We start from the raw sequence: 24,452 nt of genomic DNA, 5'->3' as shown, positions 1-24,452 counted from the left end.
TTCATTCGGGACAGAAAGAAAGTGTTGGTCTCGAATATGCGCTGGTTTGTCGCCTCACTTGGAACAGGTAAAATTTTGGCTGCCGCGCATATCTTCCCCGACTTCACGCGTGATGAGTTATTCTCTTTTGAAGGAACAACTTTTCAAGTTCACCAAGGTTATATGGCGAATGGGCAGCTCAAAACTAATGGTCATACTCTAGTAAAACCTTCACCAGCATCGCTCGAACGCATCAAAGAGGTCCTTGCTAACATCGAGTTTGAGCTGGGCGAACTAAAGGCATACCTATTTGGCAGCGCTTTGAAAGGATGCGTTGAATTGAAGCACAACGTTATCAATAGCAACGATGCACCCGAACTTCCATGCGTCGATCCGCAATCCTTCGAATATACTGCGGCCACTAATTTGTTAGTTACAAGAGGGGGGCACGTAAGCTTCGAGCAGAAACTGCCACTAGCATCCAGCGACGATCCCGATGAAGAGTACGTCAATGATGCATTCATTTTCAGTTAATTATAACAATAGGACACGATGTACAGCTTCACATACAAAGACCGGGGTTAATATACAGAAGAGATGGAAGACTACAAACTAGTGTTTCGAGGCGGTTCAGTGAGTAATTAATTTTATTATTAAATTTAACAATATATCTCTTCGCCCTGCTGCTAATTATATTTATGATTATACAATGTACAACGTTGATTCACAAGAGTTTTCTATACCAAAGCCAAATCTCTCTACTCTCCGCGAAATGACTCTCCCTATCTTTCTACTCTCGTCTCGTGTTTTTACTTTTTAGATGATAATGCTCGCAAACGACCATATCGGCGTTCTCTGGCGTACAATTTCGACGCTTTTTTCCATTTTCCTAACAGCATATTTGCATGGCTCACGTTACACGTTCGACCCAACGAAACAGAGAATGAGCAGCTGCTTTTGATGACGTTGGCTATCCATAGAAACATTAAAAGCACCAATAATAATCTGCCGTCTGCCGTGGCAATCTATCTTTATGTAGTTCAAATTGGTGGATCTTAGCCGAGCAAAAGGACGAGTTTCGGGCCGTGGAGGTACCGTTTGGGCGATTTCATACATTTTTTGATTGATTATTTTGGTCCTCCCAAAAGTAAATATTCATCCGCCGAAACATTCCTCCTGGTTCAGGAATCAGACGCTGTTAATCTCCGCATTCGACGCACTTCTCCTAGAAGTCTTTAGGTATTATTTAACGAAACGGAAAGGAAATTCTTCTCTCACAGTACGCGCCATCCTGAGTGTGTACCAATAATAGGGAATAACAGAACTTACTTAAATCATTCACGCTTACACTGGTGAAATGGAAATGTTTTAATGCTGCTCAGCGAGAGATGGTGCAGCCGGGATTGTTCCATCGGAACAAAAACGGTCTTTAATTAGTACGGGACCAAATGCAAGGAGAAAAATCTCGAATCGAAGAGTGTAAATAGGATTGTAAAGGCCCTGCCAGACGGAGCATAAACTCTAGCGTAAACGAAAAAAATAATGCCAAAACGTTTAATATCAACCCTTACGCACTGTGTTTGACAGCGTTTAAGGGTTAAAAATAAACGTTTTGGCATTAATTTGTAAATTTACGCGTGAATTTACGCTTCGCGTAGCACGGGCCTAACAAAGGCTTGTTTCACCATTAAACAAGAGTCTAGAAGGGCAATTGAATGGCGGGGAGCGCCAGTAATAACAATAAGATGTGGTTACTAGTAGTAGCTCCTAGCTAAGGGGCATCGTATCATTCCGCCCTACCCGACTTACGTACCGGTCAAAACCGAATGATTTCGTACGAAGCGTGTTTCGTTGCTTGTTTTTTTTTGCCTGTTATCCAAACGACTCTGCGATTTAGTTTTTGGTCTTATCACGCACATCGCATTGATGGCGCACTGTTGCATATACCTTCCGTCCCGCTACTAACCCCAGATTGATGAAAGGTCCCAGATTTTGATGATACGATCCTGGCCAACGGTCAGCAGTCTTTTCCGTGGTTCATCCAAATCCATGGCAACGATACTGTGCTTGGCATCGTGGAATGTTGCCAGCGATGGTCGCCTGAAAGTAGAAAGATAAGCATGAGGAAAGGGAAAACCTAAGTCTACCGTGCATCCCCAGGATTCGATTTGCGAACTCACTCTTCACTCTTCAGTCGCTGGTGGCACTGATCACAAACGCGTACATCAAACTCAAAGCCCATGATCGGTATGTTGATTCGATTGTTTGAACACTTATCGCAGACGGCCTTGCCGCAGTAGCGGCAATGGTGCTGCCGAATGCCGATTTGCTTCTGATCGATCATTGCCCTAAGATTCCAAAAGAACGCCCGCGTACACAGTTGACAGGTGTCGGATTCAACCCAGTCCGGCGTAATTTTACGCATCGCGTTCATCTCCCAGAAAACGATCACCGAATCCTCACCGGCCGATATCAGCTGCTGGGTGTTGGAACCGTACGATAGCGCTGACACCTTGTTGCTATCCGTGGTAGGCGTGAGAAGCATACAAATATGTTAAAACCAGCCCAAAACCTAGTGTACGGGTGCTTACTTGTGACCATGCAGCTCGTACGTGGTTCCCCGCTTGCCACCCACATCCCATACGATGACCGATTGATCCTGTGAGCCACTGAACAGAAGTTGTGGGCCTTCCGCCCAGTACAACGAACGCACCGACCCCGAATGTCCTTTCATCGTGGTAACCATCGTAGCGCCGGTACCACTTAGCTTCAACATCGTTATCTGCCCGCTATAGTCTCCTACGAACACGTATTTTGATAAGGCGTCGTACCTTGAAAATGAATGCAAAAAAAAACGTTTTAAAAGTATAGAAATCGGCCACCATGGCAAAGTGTTCTGTTGGAGATAAAACAACTGCCGAATACAACATCTTCGACCCTAGTTATATTATCTTTGTTAAGTAAGGTAAACGGAATTTCCAAATTCCAAATTAATACAAAAGCAATCGTTGAATCCAGAACGGTTGTACCTAAGGAAGATTCTGAAAATGGCCTTCAGCGAATTGAAACGTGTTTCTTCTGAACATATTCTACTGTGTTGGATAATAGTCTCATGCGAACTTACTGCATCGCGGTGCACATTGCCTCGAACGTGTAGCAACCGATACGCTCGCCGGTTTCGGTGCTGTGGTAAGCGAAGAATTTGTCCCGTCCTGCCGACAAGATCCATCCGGTATGCTTGGCGAACGTGACGTTCGTAATGCGCGCCTGGTGGGCCAGATATTCTCGGATTGGCGTTAAACGGTTGCAATCGTCCGAGAGAGTAAACTGCGAGATGGTTCCGTTGTCCTGTCCAATGAACAGCGTACGTGTTTCCGACGTGTAGCACAAGGAGGTACAACCGGATGGCATGTACTGGCAAATGGAGGGCCAGTATTGACCGGAATCTCGCTTTTGCCAGACTCGTATCGTTCTGAAAGGGAAAACGAAGAAGGCGCTAAAATCGATCGGACCAAGACGGGGAAGGACGCAAGAAGGGCGGCACCGCACAGAGAAAAGAGTTCCCGGGAGGGGCTGGGGTGGCGCTTCGGAGGGTGGTTGTGGCGCAACAGTTTGCAACAGCGATCAATGGATTGTCGCAAAAAACCGGACCCGTGTGAAGGACTCAACAGCAAAATTTAATTAGACTTACTTGCCATCACAAACGCTGATAACACCCTCCTCGCCCGGAATCAGCAGCGCGGCGTTCACGTCATCGTTACTTCCCTCGAGTTTGCTTAGCAGTTCGGGCTTTTTGGTGGTGCTAAAGCGATCGTTGGCACTTCTGGGTGCTGGCTTTATCTCGGCCGCCATCAGTTATGTTCAGCGGAAGTAGCTGCTTTTCGTTACAGGACTGTAAAACAACGGAGGAATGCTAGAACACAAGCAAAACGACCACCACACAGCAGCCACGGCAGGAAGGGGTCCACAAGCGGTAGGAAGAAAGATCAACGCCAACGCAGCACCGCGAAACTCGTTATTTACCTATTCAACGCACAAGAATCTCCAGTTTACTCAAAGGATTTTCACAAAACGTTTACCACAAGGGACCGCGCAATATTAGTGTTAATAAAAGGAAAATTCTTCTTGAAAACACCTTGAGTTTCTTGAAAACACCCGCCGTGAGAAGCACTTTATAGAAAAAAAATTGTGAGCTCGTTCACGCCATACTGAGAATGTGAAAAAGCGATCTGTGAGTTTCGTGTGAGCGAAATTGAAAAATGTGAGCGAAAAGTGTGAGCGAAATTGAAATATATCAAACCTGAACCAGGAGATTTTGAAAAAGCCTATGGAAAGCCAGTTGAAAAACGTTGTTGAAAAAGCCAGAATTGGTAATACGTATTTCCTCGAATTCTGTAGAATGTTGGGGACACGTTTTAGCTAATCTCAACTTTAAACACGCTTGAAATTGCCCTGGAACTTTGTTTTTCATTGTAACGAAATGGCGCATTCAAGTACCCTACAACCTCTTATGCATTCTTATGGACGTTACAGACTTATCGTGTTGTACTCATTTCTATAAATCATTTGAATAAGCCAACTACAATTGACGACTTGTGGATGCTTTTTTGATTAGGCGAATATTTTGCTAAAATTTATTAAATATAGATTTCCTACGGACTTTTAGCGCTTGTTTGACAATGGATTCTGAACACGTGAACTAACATGAATGATTAACAGATGAACGGCCAGAGTTGAGTATTTTATCGCTACTTCCGAAAAAAGTGCAGCCCTCCAACATAACCCAAATATTACTTACTTGCTTAGGTCTTGGTCTACCTAAGAAGATCCTTCCTCGGATAGTAGAAGATCTAATGTATAAATTACAAGCGCCTAACAAATCTCAGTGTCACGCAGCACATAAATTACATAAGACGTTGGTAGTTTGGGCATATGTCTTAAGAATAGCAGACGACCCAACCCCGAATGTTGTTTAGGCCTTGTGGGCCGACAATGTTATATATCATAGAGGTAGAGACGCTATCGAATATACTGGAGGATGAAAGCGCTCAATAGCGAGCCTCAAAGAAGCTTCTTGAGCAGTTCAAGGCTACTCGTCGATTGTTGCGTCAGATAAGTAAATATTCTGCAACCACATGATTCCAGCTATGCATTGGAGTGACCGAAAACAAGAATTAAGGATCGATCAATTGATCGATCGGCCGACGATAATTTGGATGACAAAGGCTAATTTATGTTTTTTTTTTTGTGAAGTTTCGTCACAGATTTCATTGTTCGAAATTTTCATTTTTGACTACAAGTTTTTTAAGAATATACAGCTTACCTAAAATATATTAAAGAAATAACCATCTGTTGTAGAGAGGTATGTCTGCAAAACTGCACTTTTTACAGTGTCCATCCATCATCAGAAATATTAAAGTCTTTATAATTTCGATTTACAATTACTTTTTCGAGGCAGCCGAGTACCGGAATCCTTCCGTTTTACGTTTTAGCAGCGCTTTTAGCGTCCTTTGAAAAAGGGTACTATGTAGTTTTTACAAATTTGTCTACAATATCAAGATTGTCAAAATGACTAAAACAAAACATTTTTAAAAAAATAAAAAAAAGTTGCAAATGTATCTCGTCAATGAAGTGTGCTCTGCTTAGATTTAGAGTTCCAAAAGATCGATGGTTTATGATATGACGAAACGTTGGTGTTGGGAAACGCGCCTCAATGTTCCGCTTCCGTTTGCTCCGATTGATCCTTATATTTGGAACGATGTACTTCAAAGATTGTTTGTTCAGACTTTTTTTTAAATAAATACAAAAAATTATCAAAAATACGAGTTCGTCTTATTTCTTTTATCTATCTGTTTCGTTTTCTATGGCTAGCAGCAGCGAAACCGATGTAAAATACTATTTTTTTAAATCCTGCACGACATACAAACGATTGTGATGTGATACAAGAGATACTCAGAAGAAGGATTTTGGACTTCCTTTCTATATTTTGCAATGCAATTTTAAATTCTTTTTAACTTAAACCTGTGCTACCTAACACGGATGGACAAAATATAGCATTCATTTAACTCTTTCTCAACTCAACAACTCGAACGAACTATCTGACAACATGTCCAGTCAACATTAACGTGATATCGTTTGGATCGTATCCAAGAAGTAAACTTTACGTCTTCGGTGAAGTGTTCTGCGCACGCCGTCAAAAGTACTCATCACTGATTCAACGAGCATCTATCTTTGCTTGCGAATCAGCCGGTGTCCCCGTGAAAAGACGAACACTTTGCCGCACGTTGATCTCGAGTGCGAGCCCACCTGCGAATCATGTTCCGATTCAACTTTACGCCGCAAAATGACGTGTTGACTTGCCACCTACCGGTATTGTAAATAAATGTTTCTTCCGTTCATAATTACGATACATCCTGTACCGGAAAGGACATCTTCTTCATAGTCATTTAATTTACATCTTTCTCAATTATTGCTTCGAAGCATCTCTCGAACTCATCAACACGATTTACTGATCAGCTGATCCATTCCAACGTGATCGTAGAACCCACTCCCGCCAGCCCCCCCCCCCCCCCCCCCCTTCCCCACTCACCAACCCCTCGGTGGGGATTAATCGACGAACGATCGACGACATTGCCGATATGTCCGTAACAAAACTAATTAATATTCACTCGAAATTGTATGGCGCTCCTGCTCCATCGCAACCGTTCTCCTCGTAACAAAATGTTACTCACGTGTGATCGTGCACATGCACGCACGTACGCACGAAGACGGACGCAAGGGCACCTGATGGAACCTGACGTACTTGAAGTCCACGCGGGGTTTGACATTAAACGGCACATTTATGGAAAGCTTGGACACACCATTTCCTCAATTCTGGTTCCTCTTATTAGCTATGATTATTAGTTCATCCCCGATACCTTCATGGTGGCATCACCACCATCCATTGCTCACAAACACAAACGATAAGCCGTTCGAATGTTGACTTGTCTCATTTAAACACCTCGAGAATCGATCGCAAAAGCAGCGTAACGCAGAGCCTTTCCCATCCGGGTTTTCCGGGCCCGATACTGGTACGGGCGTAAAATGATTTTCAAGCGAAACACAACCGACGTAAGTGTGAGACTTTCTCACGTGCGTAACGCCGGCCAGAGCGAGGCAATAATTAATTGTAACCGATGCACACATCCCAGCGAGTGAAGCATCAGGCGACTCCAGAATGCTGATAGCTTTCTACTTCCTGTTGATCCTCTGAATTCACGAGTGAGTGAGTCCAACGCGGCGCAATGCTCCTATAGAGCAGGACATGCGCTTCCTGATTCGCAAACTGGGAATTTCTGGCCACTCAAGCCAGCATATACTTGATCGAACCGGCCAGCACGGTTGGGTGGGTTGAGATTGATAAGCTTCTCGACCACCGTCACCACCACTAACAGATAACGATGTGTGTTCTGAATGCATCGATCGATGATGCATTTTGCCCTCTGTTCACACTGCACTTCTGATGGACGAATCGCCGGTGGAGGTGGAGAGCACGTACAGGAATAATGATCGAAAGTAGTCCCTCCTTCCTCGCCCTCGCGGTGGCACGTTGCCAAGCAGTGCCGTCTGTTTGCTTTCGATAAAAAGAATGAAAAACTCGGACTACTAGCGCCACATCAACACCTCATACTAAATACTGCTTTTCACTCTTCGTCGTCACCGAACGCGGACGAGAACACGGGCGAACGCACGAATAGTAGCTGATCCATACTAGTGGCTGGCGGCACGAGCACGCCGGTGTGCGCTTGAAACAGCGCGAAGCAGAACGAGCAACGACGACGCCATGTGGTTGGGTTAGCACCGGTGGGGCAGCCATTTCACGCTTTATCAGGCACTAACGATCGATTGTTTCTGCATTCTATCGGGTGCTTCCGTTCAGTGCTGAGGTGTGCACCCGTCGTGCATAGTGTAGCGTCAGCCAGCAAACCCAACTAGCCGGTAGTAGTAGCAGTAGTTATACCGATTACATCCATTCAACCAGTACACCCAGTGCTTCAATTGATGCGGTTCAAGTTCCTGGTTCACATTGATCGTTTTTAAATCCGCTTCAATGCAGAGGCACATTAGAGGGAATTGAGATGCTGATACTAAAAAGCAAAAATTTAAAAGAATAACTTAACACAGTCTGGAACAGTCAGTGAAGCACACTGTTCTTCCCGCTCACGATAAGAAATTTAGGCGATCGTTTTGAGGTTGAACCATTGCCAGTTCATTAAATTAAACCGAGAAAGGCAACAGAAAGGCTACAGGAACAATGGGTACAGACAACAACGCCACCGTAGACAGGAAACCGTCGGTAGAGTCCAACGGTGCGACAAAAGATTTGGAACAGATGAAATCATACAGTGGCGGTGCCGAAGGAAAAGCTCGTAAGTATGGATACGTGAATAGAATGTTGAGTGAGAAATTTTGATGACCTTTCGTGTGTTTCCAAAAACATTGACTTGGTTGGTAAAGAACGGTAAAGTGTAGTGCGAAGAAAAAAAAGGGAGCTATATTTATTCGCTCCATTATTTATAGGCAGGTATACCAAATAATTTACTGTACTACACTCCAGTGAGCTAGCGATCACCTGTTTAGTGACAATGATCGATCAACAACCCGTCAGTGATTTTCATGTATATATTTTTTGTATATATTAAACATTAAAAGATATCACCGATTCAGTGCTTTCAATAAGAACAATGCGGCATGTAAAGTGTTCTTAAAATATACTTTTTCTTCCGTGACCTTCTGTCCAAAGGTGCAATGCTGCATTAGTGCCTTCACAGGTGCTTTCAATTATAGAACTGTCTGTCAACGAAAGAGCTACTTCTTGTTTTCAAGATAACAGATTTCATCCATATGCGCTCCTTCCATTTCCTGTGCTTCGCTACTCCAACCGCGCAAAATTCCTTTCCAAAAACCTTGACCGTCCTTGAGAAACTCGACGATGTCGATGCACTGCCCCGCGCGCACCCTACTCTAAAACCAATGCTCCACCAAGATTGTGGGGCCGCCGCAGGAGCCGCCAGCATCACAAAACGAAAGATCAAAACAAATACCCCTATCGAAATCGGGTGCACGACCCACACCTGATCGACGAAACCACACAAACCAGAATGGATCTCGTGATTTGAGAAGAGAAAAAAAAAATCCGCGTCCCTTGTCGTGTGACCGGTGCGCGCAACTTTCGCCTTCTGCCGAAAAGGTTAAGGCAAAACGGAGTGCCGTACCACAACGGTGCCGGTTCTTAACCGCAAACCGGCAAACCGGAACAGCAGCAGGACACACCTGCCCGTTGTTTGTAAACAGAACAGCTTGGTCTGAGAGCTCGTTCATTTTTATTTCATTTTTTGCAATTGAAATTCGATTTCTGAAGGCTACGAACGGTTCGTTAGTGGCAGCGGCACCTGGGCCGCCGCACGAGCGCAGCTTCTGGTATCCTTACTGAGCGGACCGGTCTAAGAAAGGGAGCTCGGATAGCTAGGGGTTGGATGCTACGGTACCGAGCACGGAGTACACTATTTCCTCAAAACGACAATAACCCTGGCCTTCAGAGCGTAGTGTCACCGATTCTCATGCTCGTTTACCGGTTTGCGTGCTTCGTGTGCCGTCCGTTGCACGTTTTTCCACGGAAGGAAGTTTTCGTAACTATCAACCGACGAACACATCGCGCATATCACCACGTTTGCCTCGTATCCGAAGATGCTATGACTGGAACAAGGTACTTGCTCATAGCTTACATGCGCTTCGGCACCAGTCACCCTCGTGTCGAGATGTCATATAGAACATGGATATAGCCGTAATCACGCAGCACGAATTTACTACACACCAGAACATTAAGTAGCACATTCCTCTTAGACACAAGAGAGCGGGAGCGTTGGCAGCGTCTCATCATTTTATAATCTCATACGCCATTGTGTCTGAGCAGTTCCGGTAAGGTGTGCAACTGTCTTTCTGATTGATGATCGGTCTAGGCTGGAGAACGTAGGAGATCGTACGAGACAAAATGTTCATGATGATGCAGACAATCCTCGTCAAGCCACATGCTGCGAGATGTGATTTGTTTTGACTCTAATACCACGTAGCCACGTGTGCAAAGCGGGGGACATTTAAACTAGCTAATCAGGAACAATGGTGGTGCAAGACAAAGGGTAGAGGGAATAGAGCCTGTTTTACAAATCTATGGCTCTCTGGCATTTCAATCATTCCATCAGCGGTGGTTACTTTAGCCAACTTTTGGATGGAATCTGAAAGCAAATTCCGGACACGACCGTCGATAACCAGTTTTTAGTTAGAGGTCCGGTTTCCGAATGAACCGAACTGGGCTGGAATGTATACAAAATATTATTAGTAGAAGCCCCGCCATGCGATTGCTTTCAATACACTTAGAACAGCAGAAATCTCGAACAGTTCCCTGATAACCTCCTTTTCAATCCTGTTGCTCTGAATGCCAACGTCCTAATCATGTCAATACACTGAACAATAAAGATAAACAGCTCATGGTCGCGGGCCGTCTCGATTGCAGTTAACTCCGATGCAACGAATCCTATGTTTGATGCGTTTGGCTTTGCCTGGTTATCAGACAATCGTTATCAGACTATCAGCGAGCTACCTAAGTGATCCGACATCAATAAGCATGGCGAGAGTAATTACGACGACACTGCTGCCACTACAAAAGCAAGGCACTTGCGGCGTGTTCGGGATCCAAAATCGACAGGGTTCCAAGGAATGCCTTCCTCATCGGACTCAGGTGGGATTGTGCAAACATCACGTCGCTAGGATTACGTGCGCCACTGAAGTAAGAATTGATTGTTCGTGCGTCACCAAACATTACCTAGCCGGTGAAGATGGAGCGTACTTGAGGTTGATGGTCAACTCGAGCAACCAAAAGCCACAGCGATGTAGTAGAAGTCAGTGCGCCACACGACCGTAAGGAATGTTTATGCGCGAGTTGAACTTCCGATTTCCTGCCGCTAAACGTGACCGGTTACCGGGGATGTCGGTGGTAATGTCGTGTGTCCATGATGCATAAATTTGCCAATCATTGAACCGTAGCCGTGGTGGTATTATGATGTTGAAACAAGTCAATAATATCTATGCTAACCTTAACTATGGACATTGAAGAGGTCAGCAGCCAAATTTATCGACAAGCGTAGCTTTGGTGCTTGAAATTCGCTTAGAGAAGTAGTGGTTTTGTCCCGCCACGTGAGAGGTCAGAGTGAGGACATGGCGTGACACCGCAAGTTCCCTACGATGCGGTCAGTACTTCGCGTTATCAGCGGCAGGACATCGGACAAGGGCAAAGCCGACTATTATGGCGATCATATTGCTGGTTCTACTGAAGTGATCCACTTGACCGATCGTACCGGTCAATGTGAACCAATGACCACACAGATTTTCATCAATGGTCAGTCAATACTTAAAGGGACAAGCATGAGGCGCCTCGTTATCTTGCCCCCTGCGTTCCTGAGAGCGCATTTCGAGGGTGACTTATCTGCTAGCTCACGTTTGTGGACCTCCCTGCGAGAGCGAGCGAACCAGAATTGTTTGCAGATTGATTCGGTAGCGTGAACCTGAAGTGGTGCAGCTATTTGATCTTTCCAAGTCCAGAAACGACTGTTCGGCTGTTTTCACTGGTTATCGCTATCGAACTCCCACACCGCCGTTCGAAAGGTGATGTAACATTAATACCAGTAAATCAATCAGAAATGGTTAGTCGACTTCGAAAGTGGGTCAGTGAAGCACTTCCCTTTGAGGCAGTCCCATTCCTGTTGTGCAGCTTACATCGTTGGTGATAATGGTTCAAAATCGGAAGGATGAAGGTATGAGTGAGTGTTACCGATGGTAGTTGGGCAACATTTGAAGGGTTATGGATTGGGATCGATAACGTGTATGGAGAGTTCCAGAGATGAGAATCCTCTCCATTCTAATGCACCACAGCTGGGAATAACCGTTGGTATCCATTCGCACTGCAGATGCAGGCATCGCCACTTTGTTGCGCTAGATCATGCATTCCGGCGAAACGGAATCAAGCGGTATAATGGAAAAACTGGCAGCATTTGTCGCGATTAATCGTATCGGTGAATCTAATGATAAAAATCCACGTGCACAACGTACTACTCGGCGTTCGTGTTTCCTCGACTAGCGTTGTCTCGCCTTTCGATTCCACTGGCTGGGCAGCCACCAACGATAGTGTTTGAGTGGTAGGGAGCGAGCGGAGAAAAATATGTAAATTATCTCTCCAATGAAGGTGTGGCAACTTGTTCGAATGGATTATTAACTTATGTGACGCGCATAAATCGCTCGATCGCGCGGTGCAGTATACGAAAAGCAGTGAGGCCAGGCCCAAGGAAAGATATAGCCCCAGAAACACACCGCCGAGACGTTCGCATTGAACCGCCGCGATAACAAAATATTTTGCTTAATTTTTTTAATATGGCCACTTGCAACCAAGAGCTAGTAAGTCCTAGTAGCTAGTAAGTGGAGTACACGGTTGTGGACACTTACGGTACATGGCAAGTCCAATGGCTTGTGCAGGCTTGTGCTTTATGTACCACATTTTGATACAGGTGTAGAATATCAAAAAAAAAAACAATTAAGTTTGCTGCTCAGGGAATGCCACCAATGGATAAACGAATTCGTCAGATATCGAAATCTGGTATTGAACTGAATTAAAAAAAAATTCGGATAAAAAATCATTTTACGGTGCAGCAGAAATCGACGCAACAGGTGAGGCTCGTCGTGTTTCCATTTTCGAATTGCTTCGAAGATTGTTTTGGTACGCACACAGGTTTGCGAAACAGAAACAGCTGTTCATGTTGTAGCCACGCCATCAGAACGGATTCACGCCCCACAATCTGTGCAGTGAAATGTAGTGTTTGACTTCAATTTCACTGTTATCATTCCGGTTTCGAAGTATCCAGTGAAATCATAAATTTTATCACAGTGTTTACCTTCGGTGTTTGCTGGCGTCCTAGCAACATCAGCAAGATCTTTCTTTTGCTCGGCCTGCTGGGAAACGATTCGCGGATGATCTTTCGCTCCGGGAAGCAACAGAAAATTATCTGCCTTATGAAAACGACGAGGTGAAACGGTGCCATTTGCTGCACCCGTACTGGCCCCGTTCCTTATCATCAGCCTAATAGCGTGGGCAGTACAAAGAGAATGGTGCAAAAGCATTATCGTTACGTTGACTTACGCCACACGAACGGCATTTGCTTGGTCTTGCTGTGATCTGAATTCATCCTTAAACCATCATGCCTTTCGGTTGCTTCGGGAGTGGATGCTGCTTGTGTTGTCGAACAGACACCCATCAGTACCGGCCAATTGGAGTTCCGCACCAACGTAAAACGCTACATTCTTCCGTACGTTTCCGTCCTTAACACACCTCCCTTCATTTACTCTTTCTTCCAGCGAGCGGATTCGGGGCGCGCCATGTCCAAACATTGCTGCTATTCTTCGGACTCACGGTAGCGTACGCACTGCGCGTCAACCTGTCCGTCGCTATCGTGGCCATGGTCGATCGGCATGCCGCTAACAAGGACTTTGAGGACTTTGACTGGGACGAACGCACGAAATCGATCATCTTGAGTAGCTTCTTCTGGGGTTATGTCGTGACGCAGATACCGGCGGGTCAGTTGGCCCAAAGATTTGGACCCAAGATCCTAATGCTGCTATCGTTAGCTATCTGCTCAGCGCTCGCGGTCCTAACACCATTGTGTGCGCATCTTGGTAATGCGAAGGTAATTGCAATCCAGATTGTGCCCCCAAACGGCTGCGATGATACGATGTTTTTCCACGTTACAGGCCGTCATTGCGTTACGAATCATTCAAGGACTGAGCCAAGGATTTATCTTTCCTTCGACCCACACAATGCTTTCACGTTGGGCTCCGGCATCCGAGCGCGGCCGTCTAGGAACGTTAAGTTACGCGGGTGCCCAATTCGGTACAGTGATAATGCTTGCGGTTAGCGGTGTGCTCGCTTCGTCCAGCCTCGGTTGGCCTGGAATTTTCTACATATCCGGTGCCGCTGGGTTGGCATGGTCCGTGGCATGGTTCTTCTACGGTAGCAACTCACCGGCCGACTATCGAGGAATTGCGCCCGAGGAGCGCGAGTTTATCGAAAGCTCGTTCGGACCGCAGGACCATAGTCGCCGTATCGTTACACCGTGGGCGGCCATCCTCACCTCCGCACCGATGATTGCACTCACGATCGCCCACAGCAGCCACAATTGGGGCTTCTGGACGCTGCTCACCGAGATGCCGACCTACATGAAGGAGGTGCTGGAGAAGGACATCAAGAAGAATGCTCTACTCTCCTCGCTGCCTTACCTCGTGATGTGGATGTTGAGCTTCGTGTTCAGTCCACTGTCCGATTTCCTCATTAATCGAAACTATCTGTCGCGCGTGACTGGCCGGAAGCTGTTCAACACGATTGGTCTTTGGATACCGATGGTGGCTCTACTTGGCTTAGCCTTCGTACCGAAGGGTAGCTCCGATCTGGCGGTCGTACTGCTAACGCTCGCTGTCGGTATAAACTCCGCCACGTATCTTGGCTTCCAAGTGAATCATATTGATCTCGCACCCAACCATGCCGGCACGATGATGGGCATCACTAACTGTGCAGCAAACATAATGTCCATCATTGCACCGCTCATTGTTGGGGAAGTGATAACAGATGCGGTAAGTTAGACCACCGACTGGTCCCCGAAATGCCGTAGTGCTAAGACCATTGGATTTTCAATCCATTTATATCAATCGTTTCAGAGCGATCCTATACAATGGCGCCGAGTGTTTTACATAGCGGCCGGCGTTTACTTCTTTGGCAATCTGATTTTCATCGTCTTCGGGAAGGCTGATATTCAACCGTGGAATGAGCCACAATCGCCAATCCCTCACACGCAATCGAATGCAAATGGTGAGTAAACACTGAGGAGACGATGATTATGCGGAGTAATATAATGAGGTTGTTAAAATGCATTTCTACTTCGCTCCCAGATACCGAAGCCGTGCGGAACACTAGCAATACAGCCGCCAATAACCCAAATCACAGTGACTAATGTGTGCTGCTGGCGCTTTGGGCTTTGTGTAATGTGTCTAGTCCCACCGAAACACAAGTGGTCAGACTACAACAGCTGGTGGTCCCTTCCAACTCAAACGCAAACGCCGTTTGAACTTAACTTTAGTGATTAAACGCTACATCGCGAAGAGAGCTTTAAGCGAGTGTGCATGGTCATGGAACCGAATGGAAACGAACCGAATTTGATTACACTGTCAATTGGAATCGAAAAACAGGGACATTTTACTTAACGGAAACCGCCACAAAGTACAAGGGCGTGAGAATAATGGGCAATCTAGTGTGCTTCGTATCCTATAATAAAAGGCTACATAAGAGATCATTTTTGCGGTTTTGCGCGATCTGCGACGGTCGCCGAACTGTAGTAGATCACCACTGATCACTCTCCGTAAATTACTGGTATATGCTGTTGTTAAGGAATGAAATGCTGGCTTGCGGCCGGCAGATAAGTAATTTAGATGGCGGATTAGTCGAGCAACAATATGGTTAACAACTGATCGTCCTAACTTTGGATCAAAACACGAAGAGCTTTCGAAATACCTCTTCCACACTGTAGGGCACCTGAAACTATTTTTCTGTCGATTCAAACTTTAACCATATTCAAAGGGACTATCCGTAAGAGCGGTCGCGGCCGCCACAGATGTATTTATTAATCGTTATATTTTTAAAATAAAGCAAAGGAAATGCTACCGATGCATTTCAAATGATGATGAGATCAACGCGTGCAGTTTGTAGTTAGTCCAATAGTGTCTCTATAGTAACTTCTTGTTCACTCGGCGACCCACTTTCAGAATAACGTAAATCAAGTACATGCTACCGATCCAGCTAACGACGATTGTTGCTGGAAGAACGAAGCGATACGATCGACTATTTCCAACCGGAATCAAAACGCTGATCACCGTAGGCAGGTTCTGCGTGGAACAAGCGAGATATGGAAAATCATTTCCTTGCTCGGAGGCCATCTATTTGGAGATTGGAATTCGCAGATGAAGGGGTACTTACATTGAATTCTAGCTCGTCCCAATCGCACAGTGCCGCGTGTGCAAGCTTATCGTAGTCCTCGATGTGTGAGCTACTCGGGCAGGGAAGCCTCGCCGTGGATAACGTCCGCGGTGGGTGTTTACTTGACTGCACGTTGTGGCACTGTACATACACCGTTGGGCTTTCCACTTGGATGCGCTCGAATCTGAAAGCGGCAAGGTAAAGCAAACCGGTATCTTTAAGATAAAGTGCTCAAGTGCCTTCGTGGCTAACGTGCCGGTCACCATTATTCTTACTTTCGTTCCGATGGGTCATGATAACGGAAATGTATCGGAAGGGTAATGTTGACCTCACGGCGCAGCGTATCGTAGAGGTACACGGTGAATGGTTCCGATTTGCTAGTCGGTTTTTCCACGTCTACGTACAGCGGAACGTAGCTACTAATTTTGTTGAACCGCTTCATATCAACCAGCTGATCCGTGTTCACATAGATCGATGCCGGTAGATGCTGAACCAGCAACAGTTCACACGACATTCGTCCTATTCCTCCGAATCGCAGATTGTAATGGATGTCCCTAAATGAAGAGATAAGACCCAATTAAAATGATTCAAACGTGTGATAAGAAGTCGACGAAAATTTCCCCAGTACTCACCGATGAAATCCGCTATTCAGGATGGCCACGTTCAGAAACGCGCTTATAGCAACGGTAGGCCGGAAAATCACAGTAACCAGAATCAGAATCGCCGTAGAACTTATTCTTGAAATCATTCTTCCGTGTTTCCGGTCTATGTTAACTTCGATATCACAAAACGCTCATAAAACCCGCTAGCTGCTCGGTGATGTTTACCTTTTGCGTCCGGCAAAAGCGCGGAAAGTTAGGTTAGGTCCAACAGACAGCAAATGCTGTCAGTTATTGCTGGCTCCCTCTCTCTTTAGACAAATATTCGAGAAAAGCGTTTTTGTCTTTTTAAAACATTTTTACAAAAATTAATTCAAATTTTGTAATTTTTATATTCCCGCAGTCGCGGACAGTAAGTATACGGATACTGATATGGAAAACAGTGAAATTAGTTGAATATTTATCTGAATTTTCGACCACTTTTCACTTAACGCATAACGCCGAAGAACGGGTTTGAAAGGAAGAATATTTATTTTATCTCAGTATCGCTGAATGCTTAGCCATAAGGCCAACGAAGAAATAATAATTTAAAAGCACAAAACCTATACTCAGCCAAATAGATTCTCCATCGATGCCTCACGGCAATCCAGAGAATCAATATCATCTGCTCTGCATAGACAAGGTTGCTGGACTCATTTTTAGAAAAAATAAACTGCTGCTGATTACGCTTGAGACGGTTAAATGCAGATCACGCTGCGCACTCGCATAGGTCCATGTTTCTACTTAAAACTGATCCTCCGCGAGGACGTATTCATCACGCAATTTAGCAAGCTTTGTAACAAGCTCATCCACCGTCACCTCACCATGCACCTTGTTGTCTCGCGTGCGTACGTTAACCGTTTCAGAGCTACGCTCCTTCTCGCCAACCACTGTGGAACGAAAGAAACAAAAGGGAACCATTCGGACCGTGAATGGAAATGGCCACGTTATACCATGTTGGAAACTTACCCAAGATGAAGTTAAATTGTGCCAGCTGTGCATTACGAATCTTCTTGTTCATCGTATCGCCTGCATCGAGATCGGCTTCAACTGTGAAACCAGCATCATGCAACCGTAGGCGCACCTTGTCCGCATATTCATCGTAAGCCGGACCAACCGGTACTACCATGACCTGTCGCGGAGACAGCCAGAACGGCCACTTACCGGCATAGTTCTCCGTGAGAATGGCAATCATTCGCTCAACGGAACCGAGTACCGCGCGATGAATGATGACCGGTCGCTTCTTCTCGCCACTGTCATCTACGTAGTTCAAGTTGAACCTGATCGGTAGCTGGAAGTCCAGCTGAATCGTTGCACACTGATGGTGGCGCTTGAGTGCATCCATGATCGTAATATCGATCTTCGGACCGTAGAATGCACCATCGCCCGGATTCTCTTTCCACGGCTCACCGAACTTGTCCAACGATTCGGCCAACGCTTTTTCCGCCTCATTCCACACCTCAATCTCGCCGAGGTACTTCTCCGGACGGGTCGAAAGCACCAGATTGAAGGTAAATCCAAAAACAGTGTACACATGTCGTAAGAAATCCAAGCAGCCCGTTATTTCCTCGCGAATCTGATCGGGCATGCAGAAAATGTGGGCATCATCCTGCTGGAAACGACGGACTCGCGTCAAACCGGTCAGTGCGCCGGACAGCTCGTTACGATGCAGCACTCCGAAATCGGCCATTCGTAGAGGCAGCTCACGCCAGGAGCGGTTCCGATGGTCAAAGATTAGACAATGGCCCGGACAGTTCATCGGTTTCAGTGCGAAGGTTTCCTTCTCGCTTTCGAACGAAAACATATTTTCAGCATAGTGCTGCCAGTGGCCAGAAGTTTGCCACAGCTTCGCATTGTAGATGTTTGGCGAGATGACCTCCTGGAATCCGCGCTTCCGGTATTCGGCTCGAATGAAGTTCATCAGCGTGTTGTAGATAAATGCGCCCTTCGGTTGGAAGAAGCACGATCCAGGGGAAAGCTCGTGGAAGAAGAACAGTTCCTGCTCGCGGCCTAGCTTACGATGATCACGCTTCGCGGCCTCCTCCTGTATACGTTCCCATTCCTTCAGCTGCTTCGGATCGGGGAACGAAATACCGTACACACGTTGAAGCGTTTCAGCATCCGCTTTCCCCTCCCAGTAGGTCGACGAGTTCTTGACCACCTTCAGTGCCTTTACCTTGCCCGTATTACGCACGTGCGGTCCGCGGCACAGATCAATCAGTGGGCCACACCGGTATACGGTGGTCGTTTCTGTGGTTACCTTCTCGTTCAGGATGCGCACTTTGAACTGGTTGTACTCGAACATCCGCAACAGATCGGATTTCTTCATCTCCAGCCGTTCGAAAGGTTGCTTCTCCTTCACGATCCGTTTTACCTCCGACTCGAGTACTCCGTAATCTTGGTTCGAGATACCACTGCCCTCAAGGAACATATCGTAGTAGAAGCCGTTGTCAATCGGCGGTCCATAGCACAGGTGCCCACCATAGCGCTTTTCCATAGCCTCTCCCAGAATGTGCGCCGAACTGTGCCAAAAGACGGCCTGCGCCTCGGGATCGTCAAACTTGAGCAGCTGCAATTTGCAGTCCGCCTCGAGCGGACGATCCAAATCCCACAGTTCGTTGTTCACACGCGCAATCACGGTGTTGTCGGCCAATCCCTGGCTGATTCCCTTGGCCACATCGTAGGGTGTCGTCTGCCAGCATAAGCCTTCCACTTCCTTGCCGTCCGGCAGCGTAACCTTGATCGGAGTCTTCGGCTTCTTGTCTAACTCCTCCCGGTATTGGGCCATCAGCTCATCGTAAATCTTTATGCGGTGATCGATGAACTCCGGAGTGTCCTGAACCGCCATCGCCGCCTTGCTTGTTGCTTCTCCCGTTGCTGATGAATGAAAACGATGGAATTGCATCAGCAGTGGGGTCTCGTGTTAGCCTTGCTCAAACCTACGTACCTTTCTCGGCAGCAGCATTCTTCTGTTTTTCCTTTTTGGCCTTATTACCCTGCAAATAAACATTGAATGTCGACACACGTCAGCAATCTAATAGAACACGTTGCCCTCTTTACAAACGGAGATAAAAATGAAGAATCGAACTAATTGTGTGCTGCACCCGAACGGCATACACGGGGCGCTGTGCGGGACAGCATGCGTTGCCTAGCATCATCCGGGAGAGCCCACGATAGGTTATGTCATCCAACGAATTAAGGCAACAAAATAAATCGCTAGCGCGCCAACATAAAAGCTCAAACTAAAATGCACCACACAAGGATAATCAGCAGGAGTCCGGCGAAACGAACCCATTTTGCATAGTGGCGATGCTGCTGGTGTTGCTGATTGCCGAGAGTCGGCAGCGCCAATCGATGGAGCTGCCGCAACCGTAACCATTCGCGACTGCCCGTGCTACTACGCTGGTGGCTTAGCTTTTGCACTACACTCCGACCGAGGGCTGTCCACACTGTGTTTTGCCGCAGAAGGGCTCCAGCCGCGGGTTGCATTTTGTCCCCAAAGGTTTGCTCAACTCGAGGTCCTTCCAGGCGCACGTTTTTGCTTTTCGATCAACACACGAGGAGGGAAGGGCGGAGGGCCTGTCATCAGCGCCGGGTGCGCGTGGAGCTTCGATAGAGGGAAGATTAAAGGAAAAATGGAACGAGGTGTTTGCATGCCTTTTGCTTGTTTAAATCCATCTTTTCCAATTCAGCCACCGGCGCGGTATCGGGCATGATTGCGGGATTACAATCGAAAAACACGGAAAAAGATCGGATCGGGATTCACGTTCACGTTCACGCACTTCAAAATTTGCTGTCGTGTCTGACAGTCCGCAGCGCGCACGCACACACGCCGTGCCACATACACACAACCGCATTGCTGGGAAAATTTATCCGATTCCAAGGAGGAGGAGAGAGGAGCTCGTTCCCGGGCACCATCCTAGCAGACCATTTTCTCGTATTTCCTCGTGGCCCGGAACCCCGGAACGGTTGCCGTTTCTTTCAACGTACCTTGTTGTTCTTTCCCATTTCAACGGCGGCTTTATCGCTTCAAATGGAGTGTCCAAAGTATCCGATTCTGATGAAATGTCTCGAAATTGTGTCCAACACGGAAAGTGGTGTGTCGGATTGCAGAGTAAAAACAGTAATATTTTGGTCAGCCCGTTTCGTATCAGACCCCTCATCGTTTAAACTTTCTGCGCCGAATCACCAAATACAGCAATTTCACCAATCCTCGTGCCGGCACAACCCGAACCGAGGCATTCTAAAGCAAATATCAAATATGATCATTAAGGGTCATAGGTCCAAGATTATATTAATATAATAATATCATGGGAGGTTGTTATCTAGACTGGAAAATAAAAATTCCGCATTTCTTACCACTATTAAATAGTTTTTAGCATATTACAGTCTCATCAGTTGAATGCAGTTGATTGTGCTACCACTCCTTCTGAAATCAGCGTCCTTATCTAATAAAATACATGCTTTGCGCTTCATCAATCTATCACGATAATGGGTGGGTTTTGGTCTTTTCGACATGGTTCCTGAACATTCCTTTTCCGTACGTGTTCTGTGAGTTTCTCCTTCGATCGTTGCTTCACTTTCCTTCCTTCCCGATTATTGTGGTTCACGGCAGATATTATCGTTCGATTGAGAAACCGTTTGTTAGTCTTCTGTATCGGACATCTCTTCCGTGCGGTCGGGCCATTCTGTTCGGTCTGTGTTTTACTCGTTCTTGTTTCTCGCAGAATCTCGTCCACCGCTTGTCTACAAAGATTCGGAATGGATTAATCTATTCATTTTTCGCTGTTAGAATTACTTACTTCGTCAACTCATCGTTCTGTGGGATCTGAACTGTTCCATTTGCGCGTTTCTCCCTGGATTTGGTCTTCTGTTTCCCTTGGATGTTTGAGGCGGTTCGCACGACACCGGGAATCCCGCCGTTTTTCACGGTTGCGATGGAAAACTGCGTATTTATTGTCGCCTTTTGTGGAGCTCGCACAAACCCCGGGATGAGCGGCGATTTATCGTTCATAACTTATCCAATCATTGGATTTTTTGATAACGAATATCAACGTACACCACACTATTTTGGTTCACGTTTTCCAGGGTTGTAGCCAAGTTTCGCGTCACCGCGCCTCTAGACGAGCGCGAAAAGAGAAGGGTTTTTTTGCCGCTCCCGTTTGGTACCTCGCTCCCGTTTGGTACCTCGCGTTGGTACCTCGCTCCCGTTTGGTACCTCGCGTTGGTACCTCGCTCTCTTTTGGTCTTTTGGTCGAAAAAATATTGGCAAAAACGTAGAGAAGAGAACGAGAATTTGAGATTTTTCAAAATGAGAAATTGGAAAAGGTCCCGCGCCCGGGTACTGAAACTAAAACCAATATCTACATTTCCTCCGATTCGGTAGGCTGCCAAGTTTTAAGTGCATAAATTTAGAGATTGATTATTTCAAAATTTAGCGGTGCACTAACCAGTAGAATGAGCAAAAACCTTAAAAACAAGATGAAATTCACAAACCCAAGATGAAGTTTAAAGATAAAACCGCATCACGTAAATGGATATACTTATCAGAACGGGGCTTATGAATGTTAAAAGCCGTTATATTTTTTACCGGTCGGCCTGATTCGGGAGTTTCGTCAGCTAGTAATAAATGCAGTGGCTCAGGTGGCGGAACAATAGTAATTTCATTTTGCAGAAAACCTCAATACATGGCAGTACTTCCAAACAACATTCATTGAGCCAATGCTATGCAAATCAGCACTTGACGCATCTTTTCTTGTGCGTCGAGAATACGTTCTATTTCTTGATCTATGTTGTTCGGTGAATGAGTTTTATACTCTTGAGCAAGTTACACCCTTCAGCTGTAGTCCGTCGTCTGCTAGTAACTAATATATGATCGGGATGTTGTAAAGTAGCGAGTAAATTTGTTCGTGTTCTGTAATGAGAATAGAATACCCGAATTCTCGCCAGAACAAACATCGTATCATCTAATTCGTTACAGAATCTCTTTTTTCATAGGTTCTGTGTTGCAAGTTTTAATCGAAAAATGTTATATTCATCTGCGGAAAATGTGCGGAGTTTAGACACAATAAAATGATACGCGTTAGGGTGCTGGCAGGTGCTAACCGGTCATACCTACGGACTGCGTATGTCTTGAGAATAGCAGATGACGCTCCAGGCCGAAATTCTTCTTAAGTCCTCGGGAAGGACAGAGAGCGTGTGATAGGCTCCAATGGAGATGGAACCGATTCCGAAACAATAGAACTGAAGGATTGGACGGCTCATCGAGAGACTCCAATGGCCACGGTTTGATGATGTCCATAATGTGCCTCAAATTCTGGGCCAGCAGATGAGCCGGTATTGGGTCATTTTGTCGGATGGAGCGCCTGATAAGTAAGCAAGTAAGTTACTATAAGAAGTGTCCGCATTTTCACTGCTCCATTTAGAATCGTGCCGCGATCAACGATTTTCCATCCGACCTCCCCCAATCCGACCTTCAAGTAGTGTGCCGTCATTCATGTAGTCAATTTAGAGTGTGATCGTGCTTGGCGCCACAAACCTTGACGATACAAACACAAGTGTTCCCGCAACAGTGTGTTGGTGCACTTACGATTGTGCGATCGTCGATCTATCTTTCCGAGAAATTCACGAACAAAATCTTTTTCGTCGTGGCGCGCGCAGGTTCCTCATCCAAGGGGCCAAAGTAAGTGATAAGCGGGAAATTGCATCTACAAGAGGGCTTTATCTGTGCAAGGAAAAGCGTTCCAAGGAGCTTTGGTCAACCTTCTCCAAGTGTCGATTAAATGCTAGTGTTTGCAGTCGTTTATATGAATACGTGTTCGTGATTCACGCAAGTGCAATCAACGATCGTTTGACCGGTGCGCCTCACAAAGTCGACTACTTGTTGTTTAGTGTTCCAACGGGGATTGTGGACCGCCAAATAATCGTCTGGCACCGATATCGGTTATCAAAAAGTTACCAAAATGACCCTGCGCCGAAGAAATCCATTTCCCGGATACCCAACCCAGACCTAAAAGAAAAGTCTGGGCAGCACATGAAACACATATTTGGTGGCGCTAAAAATAGAAAATTACACTTTGCACATTCATTTTCCCCGAAGTAAGAAGCGGATAAGAATTTTCCTTTCGTCTGCCATTTGACTACTACTACTTTGGTCACTGGTGATCTCGCGTGTGTGGTGTTAATGAAGAACACATTAATAAACCTTTGTCACGTCAGAATAGTGGAAATATAGAAAGCTGATAAGTGATCGAGGCAACAACCGATCGTTTTTCTCCGTGAATCATTGTTAGCGAATGTCTCATCATGCTGGTGAGAGGCTGGCGTTTTTTATAAACAGAACTGCCTCTAACCGCTTCTTGGTGCATGGTACGTTAACACAGTTACTGCACAAACCATCCAAGTGAATCGATGGCCATAATCTTTGGGAGCCCGAGACTTTTCAACACTAGAAGAAAAAAAAAACAAACAACCGTTACTGTTTCTCATGAAAGTATAGTTCATTGGATGCGTGGGGATTGTACCGCCTAGTGCTACAAAGAGAAATCTTCAACACGATCACTCCACGATCGTGGCTTGGTAACGCGTAAACGTGTGGGGTTGTTGGCTCGTCAGCTGTTCGGTGCATTAGCGTTCAACGAAGTAACAGAGCACAACAGCTGAGAGTGATGCGAACGTGATGCGTCCTTACAAAGATGGGATTTTCATCTGCTTTATCTTGCGCGCACAAAACA

General features: G+C 46.0%; 6 protein-coding genes across 18 annotated transcripts in view; 2 read left to right on the top strand and 4 right to left on the bottom strand.

Annotated features, from left to right (window-relative positions):
* Positions 1 to 355: 355 nt before the first annotated feature.
* Positions 356 to 4,907, bottom strand: LOC125948710 (WD repeat and FYVE domain-containing protein 2). Of its 3 annotated transcripts, none has more exons than XM_049675038.1 (6): positions 4,778 to 4,907; positions 3,671 to 4,002; positions 3,104 to 3,451; positions 2,571 to 2,810; positions 2,160 to 2,498; positions 356 to 2,079 (listed from the first exon to the last, which is right to left on the bottom strand). In XM_049675038.1, exons 2-6 carry the CDS (start codon positions 3,829 to 3,831, stop codon positions 1,941 to 1,943), a joined length of 1,227 nt encoding a protein of 408 aa, XP_049530995.1. In that variant the 5' UTR covers positions 3,832 to 4,002; positions 4,778 to 4,907; the 3' UTR covers positions 356 to 1,940. The 3 variants fall into 3 exon arrangements, with proteins under 3 accessions (XP_049530995.1, XP_049530994.1, XP_049530993.1); XM_049675037.1 differs by lacking the exon at positions 4,778 to 4,907 and adding an exon at positions 4,003 to 4,148 and having other exon boundaries at positions 3,671 to 3,892; XM_049675036.1 differs by lacking the exon at positions 4,778 to 4,907 and adding an exon at positions 4,003 to 4,154 and having other exon boundaries at positions 357 to 2,079; positions 3,671 to 3,871.
* A 1,737-nt stretch (positions 4,908 to 6,644) lies between these two features.
* On the top strand, positions 6,645 to 15,792 carry LOC125948700 (putative inorganic phosphate cotransporter). 3 transcript variants are annotated; one of them, XM_049675011.1, is made up of 5 exons: positions 6,645 to 8,387; positions 13,417 to 13,745; positions 13,810 to 14,685; positions 14,770 to 14,920; positions 15,001 to 15,792. In XM_049675011.1, the coding sequence occupies exons 1-5, from the start codon at positions 8,273 to 8,275 to the stop codon at positions 15,060 to 15,062; spliced, it is 1,533 nt and encodes a 510-aa protein (XP_049530968.1). In that variant the 5' UTR covers positions 6,645 to 8,272; the 3' UTR covers positions 15,063 to 15,792. The 3 variants fall into 3 exon arrangements, with proteins under 3 accessions (XP_049530968.1, XP_049530970.1, XP_049530969.1); XM_049675013.1 differs by lacking the exon at positions 6,645 to 8,387 and adding an exon at positions 11,445 to 11,825; XM_049675012.1 differs by lacking the exon at positions 6,645 to 8,387 and adding an exon at positions 12,629 to 13,347.
* LOC125948728 (phosphatidylinositol-glycan biosynthesis class X protein) lies at positions 15,690 to 16,921 on the bottom strand. Its single transcript, XM_049675069.1, has 4 exons — positions 16,714 to 16,921; positions 16,357 to 16,635; positions 16,082 to 16,265; positions 15,690 to 15,990 (listed from the first exon to the last, which is right to left on the bottom strand). Exons 1-4 carry the CDS (start codon positions 16,827 to 16,829, stop codon positions 15,832 to 15,834), a joined length of 738 nt encoding a protein of 245 aa, XP_049531026.1. The 5' UTR covers positions 16,830 to 16,921; the 3' UTR covers positions 15,690 to 15,831.
* Positions 16,922 to 17,192: 271 nt separating this feature from the next.
* On the bottom strand, positions 17,193 to 20,849 carry LOC125948690 (threonine--tRNA ligase 1, cytoplasmic). 3 transcript variants are annotated; one of them, XM_049674995.1, is made up of 4 exons: positions 20,710 to 20,849; positions 19,667 to 19,715; positions 17,689 to 19,596; positions 17,193 to 17,609 (listed from the first exon to the last, which is right to left on the bottom strand). In XM_049674995.1, exons 1-4 carry the CDS (start codon positions 20,725 to 20,727, stop codon positions 17,464 to 17,466), a joined length of 2,121 nt encoding a protein of 706 aa, XP_049530952.1. In that variant the 5' UTR covers positions 20,728 to 20,849; the 3' UTR covers positions 17,193 to 17,463. The 3 variants fall into 3 exon arrangements, with proteins under 3 accessions (XP_049530952.1, XP_049530951.1, XP_049530950.1); XM_049674994.1 differs by lacking the exon at positions 20,710 to 20,849 and adding an exon at positions 20,377 to 20,532; XM_049674993.1 differs by lacking the exon at positions 20,710 to 20,849 and adding an exon at positions 20,011 to 20,361.
* LOC125948735 (uncharacterized) lies at positions 20,849 to 21,814 on the bottom strand. 2 transcript variants are annotated; one of them, XR_007468603.1, is made up of 3 exons: positions 21,522 to 21,814; positions 21,079 to 21,465; positions 20,849 to 20,962 (listed from the first exon to the last, which is right to left on the bottom strand). XR_007468603.1 is itself a non-coding variant. In XM_049675079.1 (2 exons), the coding sequence occupies exons 1-2, from the start codon at positions 21,731 to 21,733 to the stop codon at positions 21,195 to 21,197; spliced, it is 483 nt and encodes a 160-aa protein (XP_049531036.1). In that variant the 5' UTR covers positions 21,734 to 21,814; the 3' UTR covers positions 20,994 to 21,194. The 2 variants fall into 2 exon arrangements, 1 of the variants encoding a protein (XP_049531036.1); XM_049675079.1 differs by lacking the exon at positions 20,849 to 20,962 and having other exon boundaries at positions 20,994 to 21,465.
* Positions 21,815 to 23,288: 1,474 nt separating this feature from the next.
* Positions 23,289 to 24,452, top strand: part of LOC125948691 (uncharacterized) — a 7,587-nt gene continuing 6,423 nt past the window's right edge. Inside the window, exon 1 of one of the 6 annotated variants that reach the window (XM_049674998.1) lies at positions 23,289 to 23,401. The gene's annotated coding sequence lies outside the window, so the exon portion shown is untranslated. Of the gene's footprint in view, positions 24,298 to 24,452 lie in introns of all 6 variants that reach the window. The other 5 variants (XM_049675000.1, XM_049674999.1, XM_049674997.1 and 2 more) reach the window with 5 other exon arrangements.

The sequence above is a fragment of the Anopheles darlingi genome, chromosome 2 (assembly GCF_943734745.1).
Source record: "Anopheles darlingi chromosome 2, idAnoDarlMG_H_01, whole genome shotgun sequence".
Classification (NCBI taxonomy): domain Eukaryota; kingdom Metazoa; phylum Arthropoda; class Insecta; order Diptera; family Culicidae; genus Anopheles; species Anopheles darlingi.
This window is presented reverse-complemented; position numbering and strand designations above follow the sequence as displayed.

Excerpts from the sequence above, each read along its gene's own strand:
- LOC125948710 (XM_049675038.1), bottom strand. The coding sequence starts at position 3,831 with ATGGCGGCCGAGATAAAGCCAGCACCCAGAAGTGCCAACGATCGCTTT. Across the intron at positions 3,452-3,670 it reads ATCAGCGTTTGTGATGGCAA|AACGATACGAGTCTGGCAAA; the intron begins GTAAGTCTAATT and ends TTTCCCTTTCAG. Across the intron at positions 2,811-3,103 it reads GCAATGTGCACCGCGATGCA|GTACGACGCCTTATCAAAAT; the intron begins GTAAGTTCGCAT and ends TTCATTTTCAAG.
- LOC125948700 (XM_049675011.1), top strand. The coding sequence starts at position 8,273 with ATGGGTACAGACAACAACGCCACCGTAGACAGGAAACCGTCGGTAGAG. Across the intron at positions 8,388-13,416 it reads CGGTGCCGAAGGAAAAGCTC|CGAGCGGATTCGGGGCGCGC; the intron begins GTAAGTATGGAT and ends TCTTTCTTCCAG. Across the intron at positions 14,921-15,000 it reads CACGCAATCGAATGCAAATG|ATACCGAAGCCGTGCGGAAC; the intron begins GTGAGTAAACAC and ends CTTCGCTCCCAG.
- LOC125948728 (XM_049675069.1), bottom strand. The coding sequence starts at position 16,829 with ATGATTTCAAGAATAAGTTCTACGGCGATTCTGATTCTGGTTACTGTG. Across the intron at positions 16,266-16,356 it reads CATGACCCATCGGAACGAAA|ATTCGAGCGCATCCAAGTGG; the intron begins GTAAGAATAATG and ends TGCCGCTTTCAG. Across the intron at positions 15,991-16,081 it reads GGGACGAGCTAGAATTCAAT|AACCTGCCTACGGTGATCAG; the intron begins GTAAGTACCCCT and ends TGTTCCACGCAG.
- LOC125948690 (XM_049674993.1), bottom strand. The coding sequence starts at position 20,208 with ATGCAACCCGCGGCTGGAGCCCTTCTGCGGCAAAACACAGTGTGGACA. Across the intron at positions 19,716-20,010 it reads ATCGCCACTATGCAAAATGG|GGTAATAAGGCCAAAAAGGA; the intron begins GTTCGTTTCGCC and ends GTTTATTTGCAG. Across the intron at positions 17,610-17,688 it reads ACAATTTAACTTCATCTTGG|TGGTTGGCGAGAAGGAGCGT; the intron begins GTAAGTTTCCAA and ends TTCGTTCCACAG.
- LOC125948735 (XM_049675079.1), bottom strand. The coding sequence starts at position 21,733 with ATGAACGATAAATCGCCGCTCATCCCGGGGTTTGTGCGAGCTCCACAA. Across the intron at positions 21,466-21,521 it reads CAGAACGATGAGTTGACGAA|ACAAGCGGTGGACGAGATTC; the intron begins GTAAGTAATTCT and ends GAATCTTTGTAG.